Below are 16,016 nucleotides of genomic sequence, written 5' to 3' on the forward strand. Positions count from 1 at the left end.
ATTTTCCAGCATCTGCAGTTCCTTCTGCATCTGCACTTTAGTCTGTTGAACTGTTTTGACTGCTTTACTGTTCTTTTTACAATCCATGTTCTCGGGATATCTAAATCCAAATTTTATTAGTTATTTATGTTATGACATCGGTTGGAAGCTGCATACCAAATCTCGTTGCGCTTATGTGCAATGACAATAAAAGATATAATAATAATTATTATTATTATTAAACACAAATATCTCTGTATCATCCCCAGCCTGCACCCAGTCACTTTGTTCAAGTCATTAATGTAGACTACACAGTTCAGGCTCTGACACCCAGCTACCTACTGACTGCCATTCAGAAAATTATGTATGTATGCTGAGTTTTATGTTTTCCAGTGATCACCCTATTCCTGATCCTGGACAATGTATTCGACCCAATCCCCGATGCTCCCGCTGTGCGCAGTAAGTTCTGATGCACTGCCTTACTGAATGGATTTCTGAAAAGCCAGATACATGATGCTGACTGGTTCCCCTTCGTCCACCTTCTCTGTTGTATTCTCACATAATGTGTCATGGTACCAGACCTGAACTGTGTTCAGCCCTGGATCACCCCGTGTGTGACCCGTGTTACTGTCCCAGACTTGATCTGTGTCAGGCCTAGACCAGCCTGCGTGGGACCTGTGGCAATCTCTGATCTACCTCGATGTTACGTGGAAGCGGTGGGGATGAGACCTCTGTGACTGTGGGTTGGAGTTTGAGACTCTGAGATCAGTCCGTGTGCTGACACCAGCCTGCAGCAGCTTCGTAAACCGGTCATTTCTTGTCAACAGAAGCCACATCCTGCATCATGCACCCGGGCCTCTGGCTATCTGAGCTACCATCAGTGTGTGTCTGTGCTGCGCTGCGTGCGGTGGTGGAGATTAGTTGGGCAATGTGTGGGACTTTAATCCACCTTGCTCACAAACCAGTCACAGTTATTTGGTTTCACCCTTCGATGCTGCAGAATGTGATGTCCTTCCGTTTACTGCAGTGTCCTAACCTCATGGCCTGATCTCCCGTGGGCTGCTTGATTTAGTTTAGTTTAAAGATACAGCATGGAAACAGGCGCTTCGGCCCACTGAGTCCCCGCCCATCCATTGATCACCCATTCACACTAATTCTATGTTATCCCACTTTTGCATCCACTCCCTGCACACGAGGGGCAATTTACAGAGACCAATGAACCGACAAACCCGCACGTGTTTGGGACATGGGATGAAACCGAAGCACCCGGAGAAAACCCATGCGGTCAAAGGGCGAACGTGCAAACTCCACACAGGCAGCATCCAAGGTCAGGATCAACCGAATCTCTGGGGTCAAGGAAAGAGCGTTCACGTCGCGGCCCTGTTTCAACCAATCTTTCCACCACCACGCACAAGACGCACAAGAAGCGCAAGACAGACACCATTGTGCAGATGCCGAGAAGTGTGTTCAGCTCTGGCTGAACAACTTCTAATCTTGTGTGTGGACTCGATAAGAAGAAGAACCGAATCTCTGGTGGAGTGAGGCGGCAGCTCTGCCAGCTGCACCACTATGTGGTTGTTAAGCAACACAGATGGGTCATTGTGCCAGTGGTGGTCTATCCCCTTTCATAGTCTGGGTCTCACACGAGTTTGTCCCTGTCTGAAAGAACATGCGACTTTTGACTGACGTTAGTTTGTGCCCACTGGCGTGAAGCCAGAATGTAGTTTATTGTCACGAATTCCGAAGTTCAGTGGAAAGCTTTCTGTTGCGTGCTAAACAGTCAGCGGAAAGCTTTACAATGGTTACAACTGAGCCGCCCGCAGTGTACAGATACATAATGTTATATTGGCGTGATCTTTGACTCAACCCTCTCCCTTGAGCCTCACATCCGCCATGTTGTCAAAACATCATTTTTTCACCTCCGCAACATTGCCAAAATCAGACCCTCTCTCTCCCCCCCCCCCCCACCCGCTGCTGAAAGACTCATCCATGCCTTCATCTCCTCCCGACTGGACTACTGCAACTCTCTTCTCTTTGGCATTAATTCCAGCAACATCAACCGACTCCAACTGGTCCAAAATGCAGCCGCCCGACTCATTACACACACCAAATCCTGGCACCACATCACCCCAGTCCTCAAAGAACTTCACTGGCTTCCCATTTCCCACCGGATCATCTACAAAATCCTGGTCCTCACCTACAAAACCCTCAACCACTTGCCCCCCCCCCCCCCCCCCACCCACCCCCCACCCCCTTATCTCACTGACCTCCTCTCCCCCTACCAACCCTCACGGTCCCTCAGATCCATTTCAGCCGGTCTCCTCTCCATTCTGAAATCCAGCCTCTGCACTTTTGGAGACAGAGCCTTCTCCAGGGCAGCTCCCAGGCTCTGGAACTCCCTCCCACAATTGATCCGAACTTCTGAGTGCCTCACCATCTTCCAGTCCCGCCTCAAGGCCCATCTCTTCACCTCTGCATACCATTAGTCCCATGTCCCCCTCCCCTTTGCATCTCTGTCTTACTGCTCTATTTTGTTTTGTTCTTGACTAACCATGTAAAGCGACTTTGAGTCCTTGAAAAGCACTATACAAATAAAATGTATTATTATTATTATTATTATTATTATTATTATACTAAACTTTTTCATTTCTATAGCACCTCTCCCCTCCGTTGGGTCTTCCAAACGCTGAGCAGGCGTCAATGATGTTCTCGAGTCTCTGAGGCAAGGCAATGACAATGAGAAGCTTACATAGCAGGACTCTAGGCAGGGAGGGGTCGGACCGCCTGTTCCATGAGGTTGGCTAAGGGTTAACACTGGGCCCAGAGCATGGCGAAGCTCAATTCTCACAAAGTAGTGGTCACGGGATCTTTCCTTTCTGATGGAGAGAGCGGGCAGATCACAGACGGCCAGCGCCGCGCCCCCAGCGCAGTGCCGCCAGTGCCGGGGCCCCCAGAGCAGCGCTGCCTCTGTGCTGGTACCAGTGTGTGCTCTTGTAGCCTGGGATTGAACCCTTGTCTCCGACTTCATGGACGAGAGCACAGAGCAAGTCTGGTTCCTACTGTCCCCTCGCGGGAACCTCTCCGCTTGGGGGATGGTCCACTCTCTCGCCTGCTCCTCTGATTGTGCGCCCCTGGGTGATGTGAACCTCCCTGCTCTCTCCCACAGCTCACCCGAGGACCAACTGCAGGTCACAGAATGCAATCACCACACCTCCTCCCCACACCACCTCGCTGTGATCAGCAATCTCACCCCTCACCACCCCTGCTGGAGGACGGCACAGTGGCGTAGCTGGCAGACCTGCTGCTTCACGTTGCCAGAGACCCGGGTTCGACCCTGACCTCGGGTGCTGTCCATGTGGAGTTTGCATGTTCTCCCCGTGACCACGAGGGTTTCCTCCGAGTGCTCCAGTCTCCTCCCACGTCTGAAAGGTATGCAGTCGAGGAGTTTCATTTGCCTCTAGATTGTCTTTAATGTATAGGGAGTGGGGGCGAAAGTGGAGTAACATAGAACTAGTGTGAACGCTTGGATAGACACAAAAAGCGGGACAGGCAGCATCTCCGGAGTGAAGGAGAATAGGTGACGTTTCGGGCCGAGACCCTTCTTCAGACTGGTCTAGTGTGAACGCGTGATTGATAGATGGCATGCATGGCAACTCGTGGGCCGCGTGTTGACATGCTGTCTCTTTCAATAGACAGTACAGCACAAGAAGAGGCCCTTCAGCCCACAATGTCTGTGCCGAACATGATGCCAAGATCATCATTCAACTTCTCAAGCAGATCGCATGAGTAACCTGTCGCCCTCTTCCTGTCCCAGAGACTCGTGGTGGAAAAGATGAGACGCTGTCACCCAGAGGAGGTGCCCAGAGCAGCAAGTCAGAGAGTCTGAGGCCCGGCGGCCGAGAGCAGCACGCCAGCGGAAACCATACACTGCTCCTGGAGCCCGGAGCTGATGGAACACTAAGCTGCTGCTGCTGCTGCTGCAAACCGGAGAGGAAATGGTCAGAGTGGCTCTGTCGTCACTGATGAGAGCGGAGCAAGTGAGTGAGCCGGTGAGAGCTCGAGGAAGGACGGGAGAGAGAGAGAGAGGCACAGTGAGAGCGAGAAGCAGGAAAGAAAGCGACACAGGTGGAGGAAGAGAGGAAAGGAGGCTGTGGGGCCGGAAAGTTTGAAAAAGGACACAGAAAGAGAGAAACATTGAGATAAAGAGAGGACAGTGGCAGTGCTGCGACAAGGTGTGAGAAGTGAGCGTGGACCATGGTTACATCCAGAAGCAGCCTGCAGTCTGATGGGTGAGTGATGGGGGGAGCATCGACTCCACACCCCACGGTAATGTACCTTCCCTCACGCTCTGCTCTCTATTGACGAGGTTCTCACTGTCTCTGTTTTGTAGGGAAGACCACACATAAGTCAGTGATTTGAAATCAGTATCTTCGTATTTTCACTTTATCATCCAAGTCAGCCGTTGCCCCATTGAAGTGTGTGCGTGAGACCTGTTCCCCAGTGAGGGCCAGTGTGTGTGTGGGACTTGTTTCCCAGTGAGGGTCAGTGTGTATGTGTGTGTGTGTGTATGTGTGTGTATGTGTGTGGGGGGGGGGGGGGGGACCTGTTCCCCAGTGAGGGTTAGTGTGTGTGTGGGACCTGTTTCCCAGTGAGGGCCAGTGTGTGTGTGGGACCTGTTCCCCAGTGAGGGTCAGTGTGTGTGTGGGACCTGTTCCCCAGTGAGGGTCAGTGTGTGTGTGTGTGTGGGGAGGACCTGTTCCCCAGTGAGGGCCAGTTTGTGTGTGTGTGTGTGCGCGCGCAACCCAGTGTGGGACTACAGTGAATGTTCAAAATTCCTAAGGATTGTGCAGAAATGCTGGGAATCGGGAATGGACACTAAAAGTGATGTCTGGTCAGAATTTAAGAAGCCTCTTCGATCCAACCCCCCATGTTCGGGGGGGGGGGGGAGAGAATGGGGGAGGGAGATAATAGGGAGGGAGAAATAGAGAGGGTGGGAAATAGGAGAGACGGAGGGATGGAAGAGCGAGATGGTGGGAAGAGGAGGGGAGAGAGAGAGAGAGAGAGAGGAAAGGAAGGGGAGAGAGGGAAGGTGAGAGAGAGGGAAGGTGGGAGAGAGAGAGGGAAGGAAGGGGAGAGATAGGGAAGGAGAGGGAGAGAAAAAAAGTCAGGAAGCACAGAGCCCTGTGCAGTGGGTGCTTCCCACGAAGTGTGGTCGTGGGTGTGACTGGGAGCTGGGTGTAGCCAGGAGTGGGTCTGTTTGTAGCCTGTGCTGGGCTTGGCGAGGGCGATGGAGACAAGGGGCAGTAACCGCCCAGTGTGTGTGTGTGTTTCAGATGGCCGGCATCACCATCTCCAGCGACACTGATGGCCAAAAACACCCTGCAGACCAACTACTCCACCAGCGGGGACTTCACCACCAGCCTGGTTCAAACCACCAGCTCACACAGTGGTGAGGATGAGAGGCAACGGGTGGGCAGTGGGAGTGGAGGGCGGGAGGGGATGTGGAGGGTGGGCTGGTTGGGAGGAGAGTGATAGAGAAAGAGTGAATGGAGAACTTTCCAGCTATGTACAGTCTCACAATCCAGGTGGGTCCTCTATATTGTGACCAGCTGCTGGGGCAATGTTTACTGCTCTCGGAGAGTGAAACTCTCCCCCTCTCCCCTGCACCCTCCCCCTCCCCTCCCCTCTGTCTTCACCTCCCTCCCCTGCCCCACCTCCCTGCCCCTCTCCAGCTGCCACTCATTCTTCCCTGTCCCACTGTCACAGTCTGCCCTCTCCTCATTCTCATCCACTTCACCTCCCTGTACTTTTCCACCGGTCGCTCCTTCTCCTCACCTGCCTGCCTGCCACTCCCCTCTCATCAGCCCAACTCTCCTCACCTGTTGCACTCAGTTGCCTCTGATCACCAATTAACCCGGTATATAGACTCTCCTCACCGTTCACAGAGTGCCAGATTGTTCTCAGCATTCATGCAAGACTATCCAGCGATTCCCCGACTTCCTGCCTGGCTTCGACTCTCCTTTCGTCTGTCCCTCGCTGGTTTGTTTGCATCGTGTGTTGGATCTCCTGGTGACCGGACCTTCCGCTACCCCGACTACGTCTCCTGCCTGCCCCTCTTCGGAACCCTCGCTCAATCCTGAGCCTCTGTGTGAGTACGGTGTACCCAGTCCTGTATCACTACTCTGTGTTACAGTATTGTAATAAAGTTCGTTACCAACTATACCTGCCTAATTCTGTGCTGCTATTGGGTCCAAGCTATACCCGTTACACCCATACCCTGTTTCACCTTCCTCCTCCCTGTCTCTCGCTCCCCCCCCCCCCTATTCTGAACTCTCAACCCTCCCTCTCACCCCCTTTCCTCCTTCTGTCCTCTCCCAACCTCTCCCCCCCCCCCCCCTCTCTAACCCAACCCCCCTTCCTCTCTACCCCCTCTAACACCCCCGATGTTTTGCAGCAGGTTCGGGACTCAACCGCTACCTGTGGCTGCTCCTGCCCGTGATCCTGGTGTCAGGGATCCTCGCCTTCCTCGCCATGTACACCCTGAGGTGAGTCCCCCTCCCCTCCCGACCCCACAGAGTCACGGATATTTACAGCGCAGGGATGCCCTTCGGCCCATCGTTCCATCACTTGCCGTAGGTACCACCCACCATCCAACCCCATGGTGCAGCTCCACAGTACCAATGACCGGGCTCGATCTGACTCCGGGTGCTTGTCTACACGGAGTTTGGGGGAGAACAAGAGAGGAGCCAGTGCGGGATACTTTGTAACGTTATCAGCACCCTTTATGTGGTGACTATTTGCCTACCTTCGGTGTCCAAGCAAAGAACTTCACTGTGACTTGTCACGTGTGACAGTAAAGCATTCATTCACATTCTCCCTCTGATCACGTGGGTTTTCTCCATGATCTCTAGTTTCCTCACACAATCCAAAGACGTACAGGTTTGCAGGTTAATTGGGATTGGTAAAGATTGTAAATTGTCCCAAGTGTATGTAGGAGCCCCTGTCCCACTTAGGAAACCCGAACAGAAACCTCTGGAGACTTTGCGCCCCACCCAAGGTATCCGTGCGGTTCCCAGAGGTTTTTGTCAGTGTCCCTAATGGTCGAAAGTGGTTACCACTTCTTTTATGTTCCGGCGATTATTTCAAAAAAATCAAAACCGGCCGCGACTAAAAATAGGTTGCCGTTTTAAAAATCGGCAATTTTTTAGTCGAAGCCGGTTGCGATGCTAGTTGAAGGTGGTTGCCGTAGGTTGCAGGTGTTTGCCGGAGGTTGCAGGTAGTGGAAGGTAAGACCTCCGGGAACCGCACGGAAACCTTGGGTGGGGCGCAAAGTCTCCAGAAGTTTCCGTTCAGGTTTCCTAAGTGGGACAGGGGCATTATAGTGTGCGGTGATCGCTGGTCGGCGCAGACTCGGTGAGCTGAAGAGCCTGTTTCCGCGCTGTATCTCTGAAGTTTAACGTAAAGTCTAAAGTCATCCTTCCGGGTTAGGAATTCAAAGCAGTGGACAAGGACCCAGAAGCCATGCCCCAATAAACAATCTGAAAGATTATTCCAACCGCCTTCCTTCAGTCCCTCTGAAGAGAGTAACCTCTCATCTCATTCACTATTCAGGAAGAGGAGGAAAGGCCGGAAAGGAGGATCGGTGGCGTGGCAGCAAAGATCAGGCGCGGAAGGCAGGCAACTGATGGTGAAGGTTCTGCCCTCGCCGCAGGATGTGGCTCCCAGGCGAGGAGACAGCAGGGAGTTAATGAAAGCACGGCAACCAGCCCGAGCAGCCACCCTGCAGGTACACTCGCCCATCTGGGGCTGCTGCAAACACAGCTGGGGTAATGGTGGGGGACCCTGTACATAGGGCCGGAGTAACAGTGGGATCTTGGTACACAGGGCCGGAGTAACAGTGGGATCCTGGTACACAGAGCTGGTGTTAACAGTGGGGACTGTCCACAGGTTATGTACACGGGGCTGGAATATCAGTGGGGATTGTGTACTCAGGGCTGGTATAACAGTGGAGGCCATGTACAGAGGGCTTGTATATCAATGGTGGACCGTGTACTGAGATATCAGTGGGGGCTGTCACATGGCATATCTACACCAGGACTGGTATATCAGTGGGTGTACATGGGGCTTATGTGCACAGGACTGATATATCAGTGGGGACAGTGCACAATGGGTATCATTTATTAGTGTATGCTGAGCTTGAGTGAGAGAGGGGCTTACACACAGCATTTTGTCCCCACAGCGGGCCCACTTCACAGTGCAGGACCTGTCGCTGCTCGAGGTGCTCAAGGTGGGGCAGCTGGGTCGCATCTACCGGGCCAAGATCACCAGGGGAAACTGCAGGGGTCATCGGCTGGTGACCTGCAAACTCACCATGAGGAGTGAGTACAGCCCCGCTCCGCTGTCTCTGATCACTCGTGTCTGATCTGAAAACTTACAGCGCTCCCTCACCGCTCCTCCCACAGCGCGGCGCTCCCTAACCGTCTCTCCCACATCCCCTTCCACAACGCGACGCTCCCTCACCGCCCCTCCCACAGCGCGGCGCTCCCTCACCGCCCCTCCCAAAACGCGGCGCTCCCTCACCACCGCTCCCACATCCCCTCCCACAGCGCGGCGCTCCCTCACCACCGCTCCCACAGCGCGGCGCTCCCTCACCGCTCCTCCCACATCCCCTTCCACAACGCGACGCTCCCTCACCGCCCCTCCCACAGCGCGGCGCTCCCTCACCGCCCCTCCCACAACGCGGCGCTCCCTCACCACCGCTCCCACATCCCCTCCCACAGCGGGGTGCTCCCTCACCGCCCCTCCCACAGCGCGGCGCTCCCTCACCGCTCCTCCCACAAGCGTATTCCTTTGAGAATGTGGAACTCCTCCGACTTCTCTAAGCTGCTGGAGTGAAACCCATTGGCGGGGTATTGAGTGAAGGGTAGAGGTGGGAAATGGTGGACAGCACGGAGCGTCGGTGGAGAGCGGACGCACATCCACTTCCCCGGGCATGTACACTCGCCTGCCAACGTCACACTGTGCTCCCCCCCCCCCCCCCCAGCACCACCTCGCCCGATCTCTAATCCAGCCTAGGGCTGAACTCCGACCTTTCCTGCTCCATCGAAGGGCCGAATGGCCGAATAGCCTGCTCCTGTACATATTTTCTATGTTTCTCTTCCACAGCCGTGTCCCAGAAGAAGCTGCAGTCGGAAATCAACATCATGAAGAAACTCGGGTACCACAAGAATGTGATCCAACTGCTGGAGTGGAACGTAGTGGAAGGTGAGAGCGTGGACGCAGTGTGGGACTGGCCGGGTGACTCTGACGCCGAGACTCCGTGTGACCCTGCAGAGAGGCACGGCTTGCCGAAGGAAATGTGAATGGGGACGAGTGAATACTCCTCACAGGTAGACAAAAATGCTGGTGAAACTCAGCGGGTGCAGCAGCATCTATGGAGCGAAGGAAATGGGCAACGTTTCGGGCCGAAACCCGTCGGGTTTCGGCCCGAAACGTTGCCTATTCCCTTCGCTCCATAGATGCTGCTGCACCCGCTGAGTTGCTCCAGCATTTTTGTCTACCTGTGAAACGTTGCCTATTTCCTTCGCTCCATAGATGCTGCTGCACCCGCTGAGTTTCTCCAGCATTTTTGTCTACCTTCGATTTTCCAGCATCTGAAGTTCCTTCTTAGATACTTCTCACACTTGGGTAACGTGTAACCAGTCGGTGGCCCAGGGTCACTCAGTGCCGGGGTCTCACATTTTGGGGCTGTATGTATGAATGAGTCAGGTAAGGGCACAGTGTTGCTGGGACCACAGGCCGCTGGTGTATAGACAGTGAGTCAACGGGAGAGATGATGTCTACACCCCTGCACTACACCCATCTAGAGCTTGAGAACAAAAGACACAGGAACAAGATTAGACTATTTAGCCCATCGAGTCTGCTCCCACCATTCGATCCTGGCTGATCTATTTATCCCTCTCAACCCCATCCCCCCGTGACCTTTGATGCCCTTACTAATCAAGCTGCCCTGGACATTTTAATGACTGTTTTTACTGTATTTTAATGTTGCTGTTTTACCTGCTTTTAACTATTTATACTGTTTCATCAGGGACTGGATTGTTTTTACTGTTATTATGTGTGAAATGTTTTAAGTTTCATGTGCGATGCTCTGCGTCTTCTCATTTTGCACTGTACAACTGTTGCTATGCAAGATGACAATAAAGATTGATTGATTGATTGAAGAAGCTGCTTCTGAGGAGGAATTTCTTCTCTCCCAGGGCAGTGAATCTCTAGAATCCTCTACAATTGGAGGCAAGAGTCACTGAACATATTGAAGGTGGTGATTGATGGGTTGGGAGGCCAGTGGGGATGGGGAGGGAGTAGAGAGTTGTACTCAGCTCGAGGCTGGAGCCGACAAGATGTTATTGTGTGGTGGATCAGGCTGCAGGGTGATTGGTGACCTCCTGCTCCTGCTGACCTTGTCTGCTGGCTGTTTCTGCAGAGCCGTACATACTGATCATGGAACACGTGGGAAGCCAGAACCTGAAGAGCTTCCTACAGACCCACAGGTCAGAGCTGAGCAGCTGCAAGGACCTGCCGACCCAGCTGACAATGGCCGGTTACTTCATCTCGCTGGGCATGGAACACATCGCCTCCAAAAAGGTAAAGGACAGCCACGGCCGTGCATGGGCAGCGAGTGCTGGCATAGGGCACGGCGAGCTCAGCATGGCACGTTGCTCCCACCTGGCCTGGTTCAGCTACACCCACCTTGACATAGCACAGCACCACTTGGCATGGTTGAGTTTGGTGTGACCCATCTCCCCATTGGCATGACTCGGCTTGACAGCAAGATCCGGTGAGGTGTTCCTGCTCAACCTGCTGGCTTGGCTTGTGGAAACAAACAAAGTACTGCAGATGCCGGTTAATACACAAAAGGAGCACTAAATGTTATACATTACTAAAAAATGCAAACAAATGAATGCTTCATCTGGAAAGCCCGTTTGGGTCCCTGGTTGGTGGGAAGAACTGAGGTAAAGGTACTCCTGCTGGAGTAACTCAGCAGGTCAGGCAGCATCCATCTTCTCCAGAGATGCTACCTGACCTGCTGAGTTACTCCAGCACTTTGTGTCCTTTTCTGGCCTGGCTGTGCTCACTTTGGTCCAGCTTGGACTGGATGGTTCTGCATGGCTTAGCTTGGCCTGATGCGGTGTGGGTCGGCTGCAGACGTGCTTGTGTGGACTGAGATCCCTAACGCTGCCTATCGTTTCCAGATAGCTCACCGGGACTTGGCTGCAAGGAACATCCTGGTCGGTCGCTTTCCCCAGGAGTGTAAAATTGCCGAATTCAGCCTGGCCGCCGATGTGTCCTTTCCTGGAGCAACCAGGCAGAAGAAAGGGAACGGGGTGAGCAACTTGGAGGCGCTGAAGTGGGGGCAGTGTGTGTGGGGTCTGGTCACAGAGTTATACCGTGACAGACCCGTCCCCGCCAGTACTGCACCCCAGAGTTATACAGTGTCAGACCCGTCCCCACCAGTAATGTACCCCAGTGTTGTAAGTGACGCCTCTCCCACACCTCAGCTTCCTTCCTGTAAAGCCATGACTACACCTGCACACCATATTCCAAATATTGCCTCACCAAGGTTTTGTACAGCTGCTGTAGCATGTTTTTTAAAATTTTATACCCAATGCCCAGGAAGCAAGCATACAGTCCACCTTATTTATCACTCTATCTAATTATGTCATCAGTTTCCGGGAACCATGCACTTGTATCCCAAGCTCCCTCTGTACATCGATGCTGTGCAGGGTAATGTCATTAACTGTATATACTTCCCCCGACATCTCAAAGCGCAAAACCTCACACTTGTTCAGATTAAACTGCATCTGCCACTTCTCTGCCCTCATTTCTAATGCTCTCTATATTGTGCTACATCCTGCCGACACTCCGCCAATTGTTGTGTCCTCTCTCTGTTGTGTAGAATTTGAGCATCCCGTTCCGGTGGTATCCCCCGGAATACTTCAAGGACGGGATTTACAACCTGCAGGGAGACGTCTGGGCTTTCGGCATCTTGCTCTGGGAGCTGCATAGTTTGGGTAAGAACAATGAACCATTTGATGTCCACCCTGTCGCATCCTGAACCCCAATACCCCAGCACTGTCCCTTCACCAAATCAAGAGTCAAGAGTGTTTAATTGTCGTGGGTACCGACAACGGAAGAATGAAATTCTTACTTGCAGCAACAGCACAACAAGCTTGTAAACGCAGTACTCAATATTTAACATAATAAACAAAAATAAATCTATAAACAAATAAAGCCAATACGAGTGCAAATCCTCACTCCAACGTTATCCTCCTACCCAAGAAGATGGACACATAAAGTTGGAGTAACACAGCGGGTCGGGCAGCGCCTCAGGAAAAAAGGAATAGGTGACGTTTCGGGTCGAGATCCTTCTTCAGACTGAGAATCAGGGGAAAGGGGAATTAAAGATATAGGAGGTACATAATCTGCTCTTCTCCCCAAACTGCCACATCTCCTCCACACGACTCACTCCCACAAAGACTACCATCTCGAACATTCCCCTCTGCTCTGCCCTGTTTTCAACTCTCTGTGAGTGATTGGTGGTGGTCGGAGGGGCCGTAGGCGCAGATTGGCAGCCACGCTTCCGTCAGTCTGCCTCAGGGCAGCTGTGGCTACAGAAGTAGCTTACCACCACCGAGTGTGACTGAGGAGTGAATGAATAATGCGATGTAAAGCGCCTTGAGTATTAGAAAGGCGCTATATAAATATCATCCATTATTAATGTGTCGCATAGTGCTAGTATATGGGGTGATCACTGGTGGGCACGGACTCGGTGGGCCAGCGGGCCTGTTTTTCACGCTGTATCGCTAAAGTTTAGTGAAGTCTAAAGAGGTGAACAAATCCCTGGGCCTTGCTCTTCGTTGGCGGGGGCAGGGGTGGATACAGCGTGCCCCTCCCTGGTTTCTAGGGCTTCCCTGGGCGAGACAAGCAGCTGGTCTCAGTGTTGCTCGGTGAGGTGCTCCTGACACAGGTTCTCGTGGGCACACTGATCCCGTTTCACTTCTTCACACAGGGAGCTCGCCCTACCCAGAGTTCGAGACGGCAAAGGAGGTTGTGTGCAACGTCTGTTTCGGATACAAGATGAAGGCCCCCCTGGGCTGTCGACAAGAAGTGTACGTATGCACACTCTCCGCGGACCCACTGTGCATTCCAGCCACCCCCCACCTCTGCCCCCACCTCTGCCCCTGACTCAATGATCATCTGACGATATCACTCCAATTGCTGAGAGTGGTCAGTGGGGCAGCACTGGAGGAGCCGCACTCTCAGAGGAATACTCCTGTGGGAGGGGCGGTGAGGGGGCGCCGCGCTGTGGGAGGGGCGGTGAGGAGGGAGTGCCACACCACATGATGATGCATCTCTCCCTTGCCTGATGTCCCAGAGTTGCAACATCAGGAGGATCTCTCCTCTGAATTGAATCCCTCTTATTAGTCTTTACCTCAGGTCCCAATTGTGTGCTCTCTGTTTGCTTTGCTTTCAAATAACTACATGAAGACATCGACTTAACATAAATGAAAACATCATTCAGGTGGCACAGTAAGTGGTGCAGCGGTAGAGTTGCTGCTTTACAGCGTCAGAGACCCGGGTTCGAACCTGACTATGGGTGCTGTGGGGCAGACAGTCGGCTCTGGTGGTCCCCACACCTGTGGCCTATCCCAGGGAGCAGGACAATAAGAACCTCCCTGTCCACTTACCCTCCCCCCCCCCCAGGTCCACGCCAGGTGCCCAAAGGTCAGGGACATGCAACCTAGGAGCAGGACCTTCAGTTACTGACCCCGGGGTCAGTAAGTAGCGGTCGGAGCCCGGGTGCCCTGGGATGGTGCGGTGGGCAGTGGGGAGGTTCCCGGTGTGGAGATGACGGGTGTCAGCGCCGCTGGGCTGTCTAAGAGTTGCTCTCGTTCCCCAGGTACGAGGTGATGGAGTACTGCTGGATACACAGGCACGAGGAGAGGCCCATGTTCAGCGACATCACCAAATACATGGAGGCTGTGGTGGAGAACGACGCGGTAAGTGGGTAGAGGTGGGGCAATGGGGGGAGGGTGGGGGTGTGCCCTGTGGAGTGCTGGGCTGTGGACTCTGGAGGGAGTGAGTGGTGGGCGGGGGGTTACTGCTGGTCCTGTGTGCACTGACCCAACTTACACCTCGAGGGCACCTTCAGGGACTGTACCCTGGGGTGGGTCGATGCATTTACGGACCGTATCCCAGGGAGTGTGGTCTTCAGCGAGCGGGGCCTCAATGTATCCGCACTAACCCTCTGAACCATCTTCCTTCAGGACTACATTCAGGTGGAGGACTGCTTTGAGCAGCACGTGCCGCAGAGCTGCTCCCCTCCCTGGACCCAGCGTGAGGACAAGACCCACGTCAGTGGCTGGCTCGACTCAGTCTGAGGCAGCCCTGGTGGTAGGGGTGGGTCAGAGCTCGACTCCCCCACCAAAGTCTCGATCGCTATCGTGGCCTGGAGGGAGCCTGGTGGAAGGAGGCCGAGTGATTTGGCAATTGTGTCCCTGTGAGGGTCCCTGGCTGTGAACTGTGACCCTTGGAGTGGTCCTGGCCATGAACTGTGACCCTGGCCTTGTACTACAGGGGAGTGATCCTGGCCATCCTGTGTGACCCAGTCTTCGACCTGTGACCCTGAGAATGTTTCTTGCCTTGAACTGTGACCCTGGCCAAGAACTGGGATTCTAGGAGTGATACTGGCCATGCTGTGCGGCCTTGAACTGTGAGCCTGTGGGTGACCCTGGCTCTGAACTGGCGCGTTGCTGGTCATCGTGCTGTTGGGAGTGGGTCTGTGACCCACAGCCAGTGAGCTTCCAGCCACACACTTGATGTGGTCGGGCTGACTGTCGGAGTCTGACTCTGCCGTGTTACGTTGTGTAAAACTGTGTGAAAGCTGGAATAAAACATGAATCTGACTGATTTATTCTCTTGCCAGCTGGTCTGATGTTACTGCTATGAAAACAACAACTTGCATTAGTATCGTGATTGCAACAGAATGACCAAATGTTTTTGCCAGCAGTGCGTTCAGGGAGAAATTTCAATGTACATTCCATACTCCAGCACAGGAGGCCATTCAGCCCATGCTGTCTGCTAACAGAGCAATCCTATTCTCCTCACTTCCCTTTATCATAAGACATAGAAAGAGTACAGTACATTAGGGAACAGGCCGTTCAGCTCACTTTGTCCAATCCACACATGCCAACATAAACTAATCTCCTCTAACTGCACGTGGTCCCTATCCTCCATTCTCTGCATTTCCATGTGCCTAACTGAAGGCTTAAATGTCACTATTGTACCTGCTGCCACCACCACTAGCAGCAGGCACCCACTAATTTTTGGCTTAAACTTACCCCACACATCTCCTTTAAACTTTCTCCCTCTCCCCTTAAAGCTATACCCTTCAGTATTTGATATCATTATCCATCATTAATCTATTGACTGGATGACATTGTTTCAACAGCTTCTTCGCTCGACAGTCCTGGCCCCACTCGATGAGTGTTATCCCTGTTGTCATGGGCCATGTCTTCATGATCTTCCCTTCCACCACCCATTCTGCAACTTAAAATTTCTCTCTCGTTCCCAGTCTTGCTGAAGGGGTTTTGACCCAAAACGTTCTCTTTCTGCAGATGCAACCTGACCCTGTGAAAACTTTCAGCGTTTTTGTTATTATTTGGTAATAACAGATAGGGCTGAAGGAGACTGACAGGATGGGTGAGTGAGTAATGTGTGAGCGGGCTCAGGGTGGGGCTGCTATGTACTCCCCATGCATGGACTCGAGGTTCTCAATACCACCCCCAGTACCTCACGACTTGAACAGACATGGGGCAGCGATTCCCAGTAGTCAGTTGCCCCTCAGGTTCCTGGCATGGGGGAGGGGTGCAGAGAACGAAATGGGACCCAGTGGGAGGGGGGGGGGGCGAAGAAGGGATGAGTACTTTTTGTAACTTTGTCGGCACCTTTGTGGCAACTCTTTTGTGCACTTTGTA

General features: G+C 53.1%; 1 protein-coding gene across 1 annotated transcript; it reads left to right on the plus strand.

The window, feature by feature from the left end:
- The first annotated feature begins 5,525 nt into the window (after positions 1-5,525).
- LOC116989154 (tyrosine kinase receptor Cad96Ca-like) lies at positions 5,526-14,940 on the plus strand. The gene is made up of 11 exons (XM_033046381.1): positions 5,526-5,619; positions 6,437-6,524; positions 7,591-7,765; positions 8,219-8,357; positions 9,145-9,243; positions 10,463-10,623; positions 11,232-11,363; positions 11,936-12,050; positions 13,049-13,148; positions 13,940-14,039; positions 14,307-14,940. The coding sequence occupies exons 1-11, from the start codon at positions 5,526-5,528 to the stop codon at positions 14,418-14,420; spliced, it is 1,317 nt and encodes a 438-aa protein (XP_032902272.1). The 3' UTR covers positions 14,421-14,940.
- Positions 14,941-16,016: the final 1,076 nt, after the last annotated feature.

Source organism: Amblyraja radiata, chromosome 28 (assembly GCF_010909765.2).
Source record: "Amblyraja radiata isolate CabotCenter1 chromosome 28, sAmbRad1.1.pri, whole genome shotgun sequence".
NCBI lineage: Eukaryota > Metazoa > Chordata > Chondrichthyes > Rajiformes > Rajidae > Amblyraja > Amblyraja radiata.

Coding starts and splice junctions, on each gene's coding strand:
- LOC116989154 (XM_033046381.1), top strand. CDS start 5,526: ATGGAGAACTTTCCAGCTATGTACAGTCTCACAATCCAGGTGGGTCCT. Junction 5,620..6,436: donor ATGTTTACTGCTCTCGGAGA/GTGAAACTCTCC, acceptor GTTTTGCAGCAG/GTTCGGGACTCAACCGCTAC. Junction 7,766..8,218: donor CCCGAGCAGCCACCCTGCAG/GTACACTCGCCC, acceptor TTGTCCCCACAG/CGGGCCCACTTCACAGTGCA.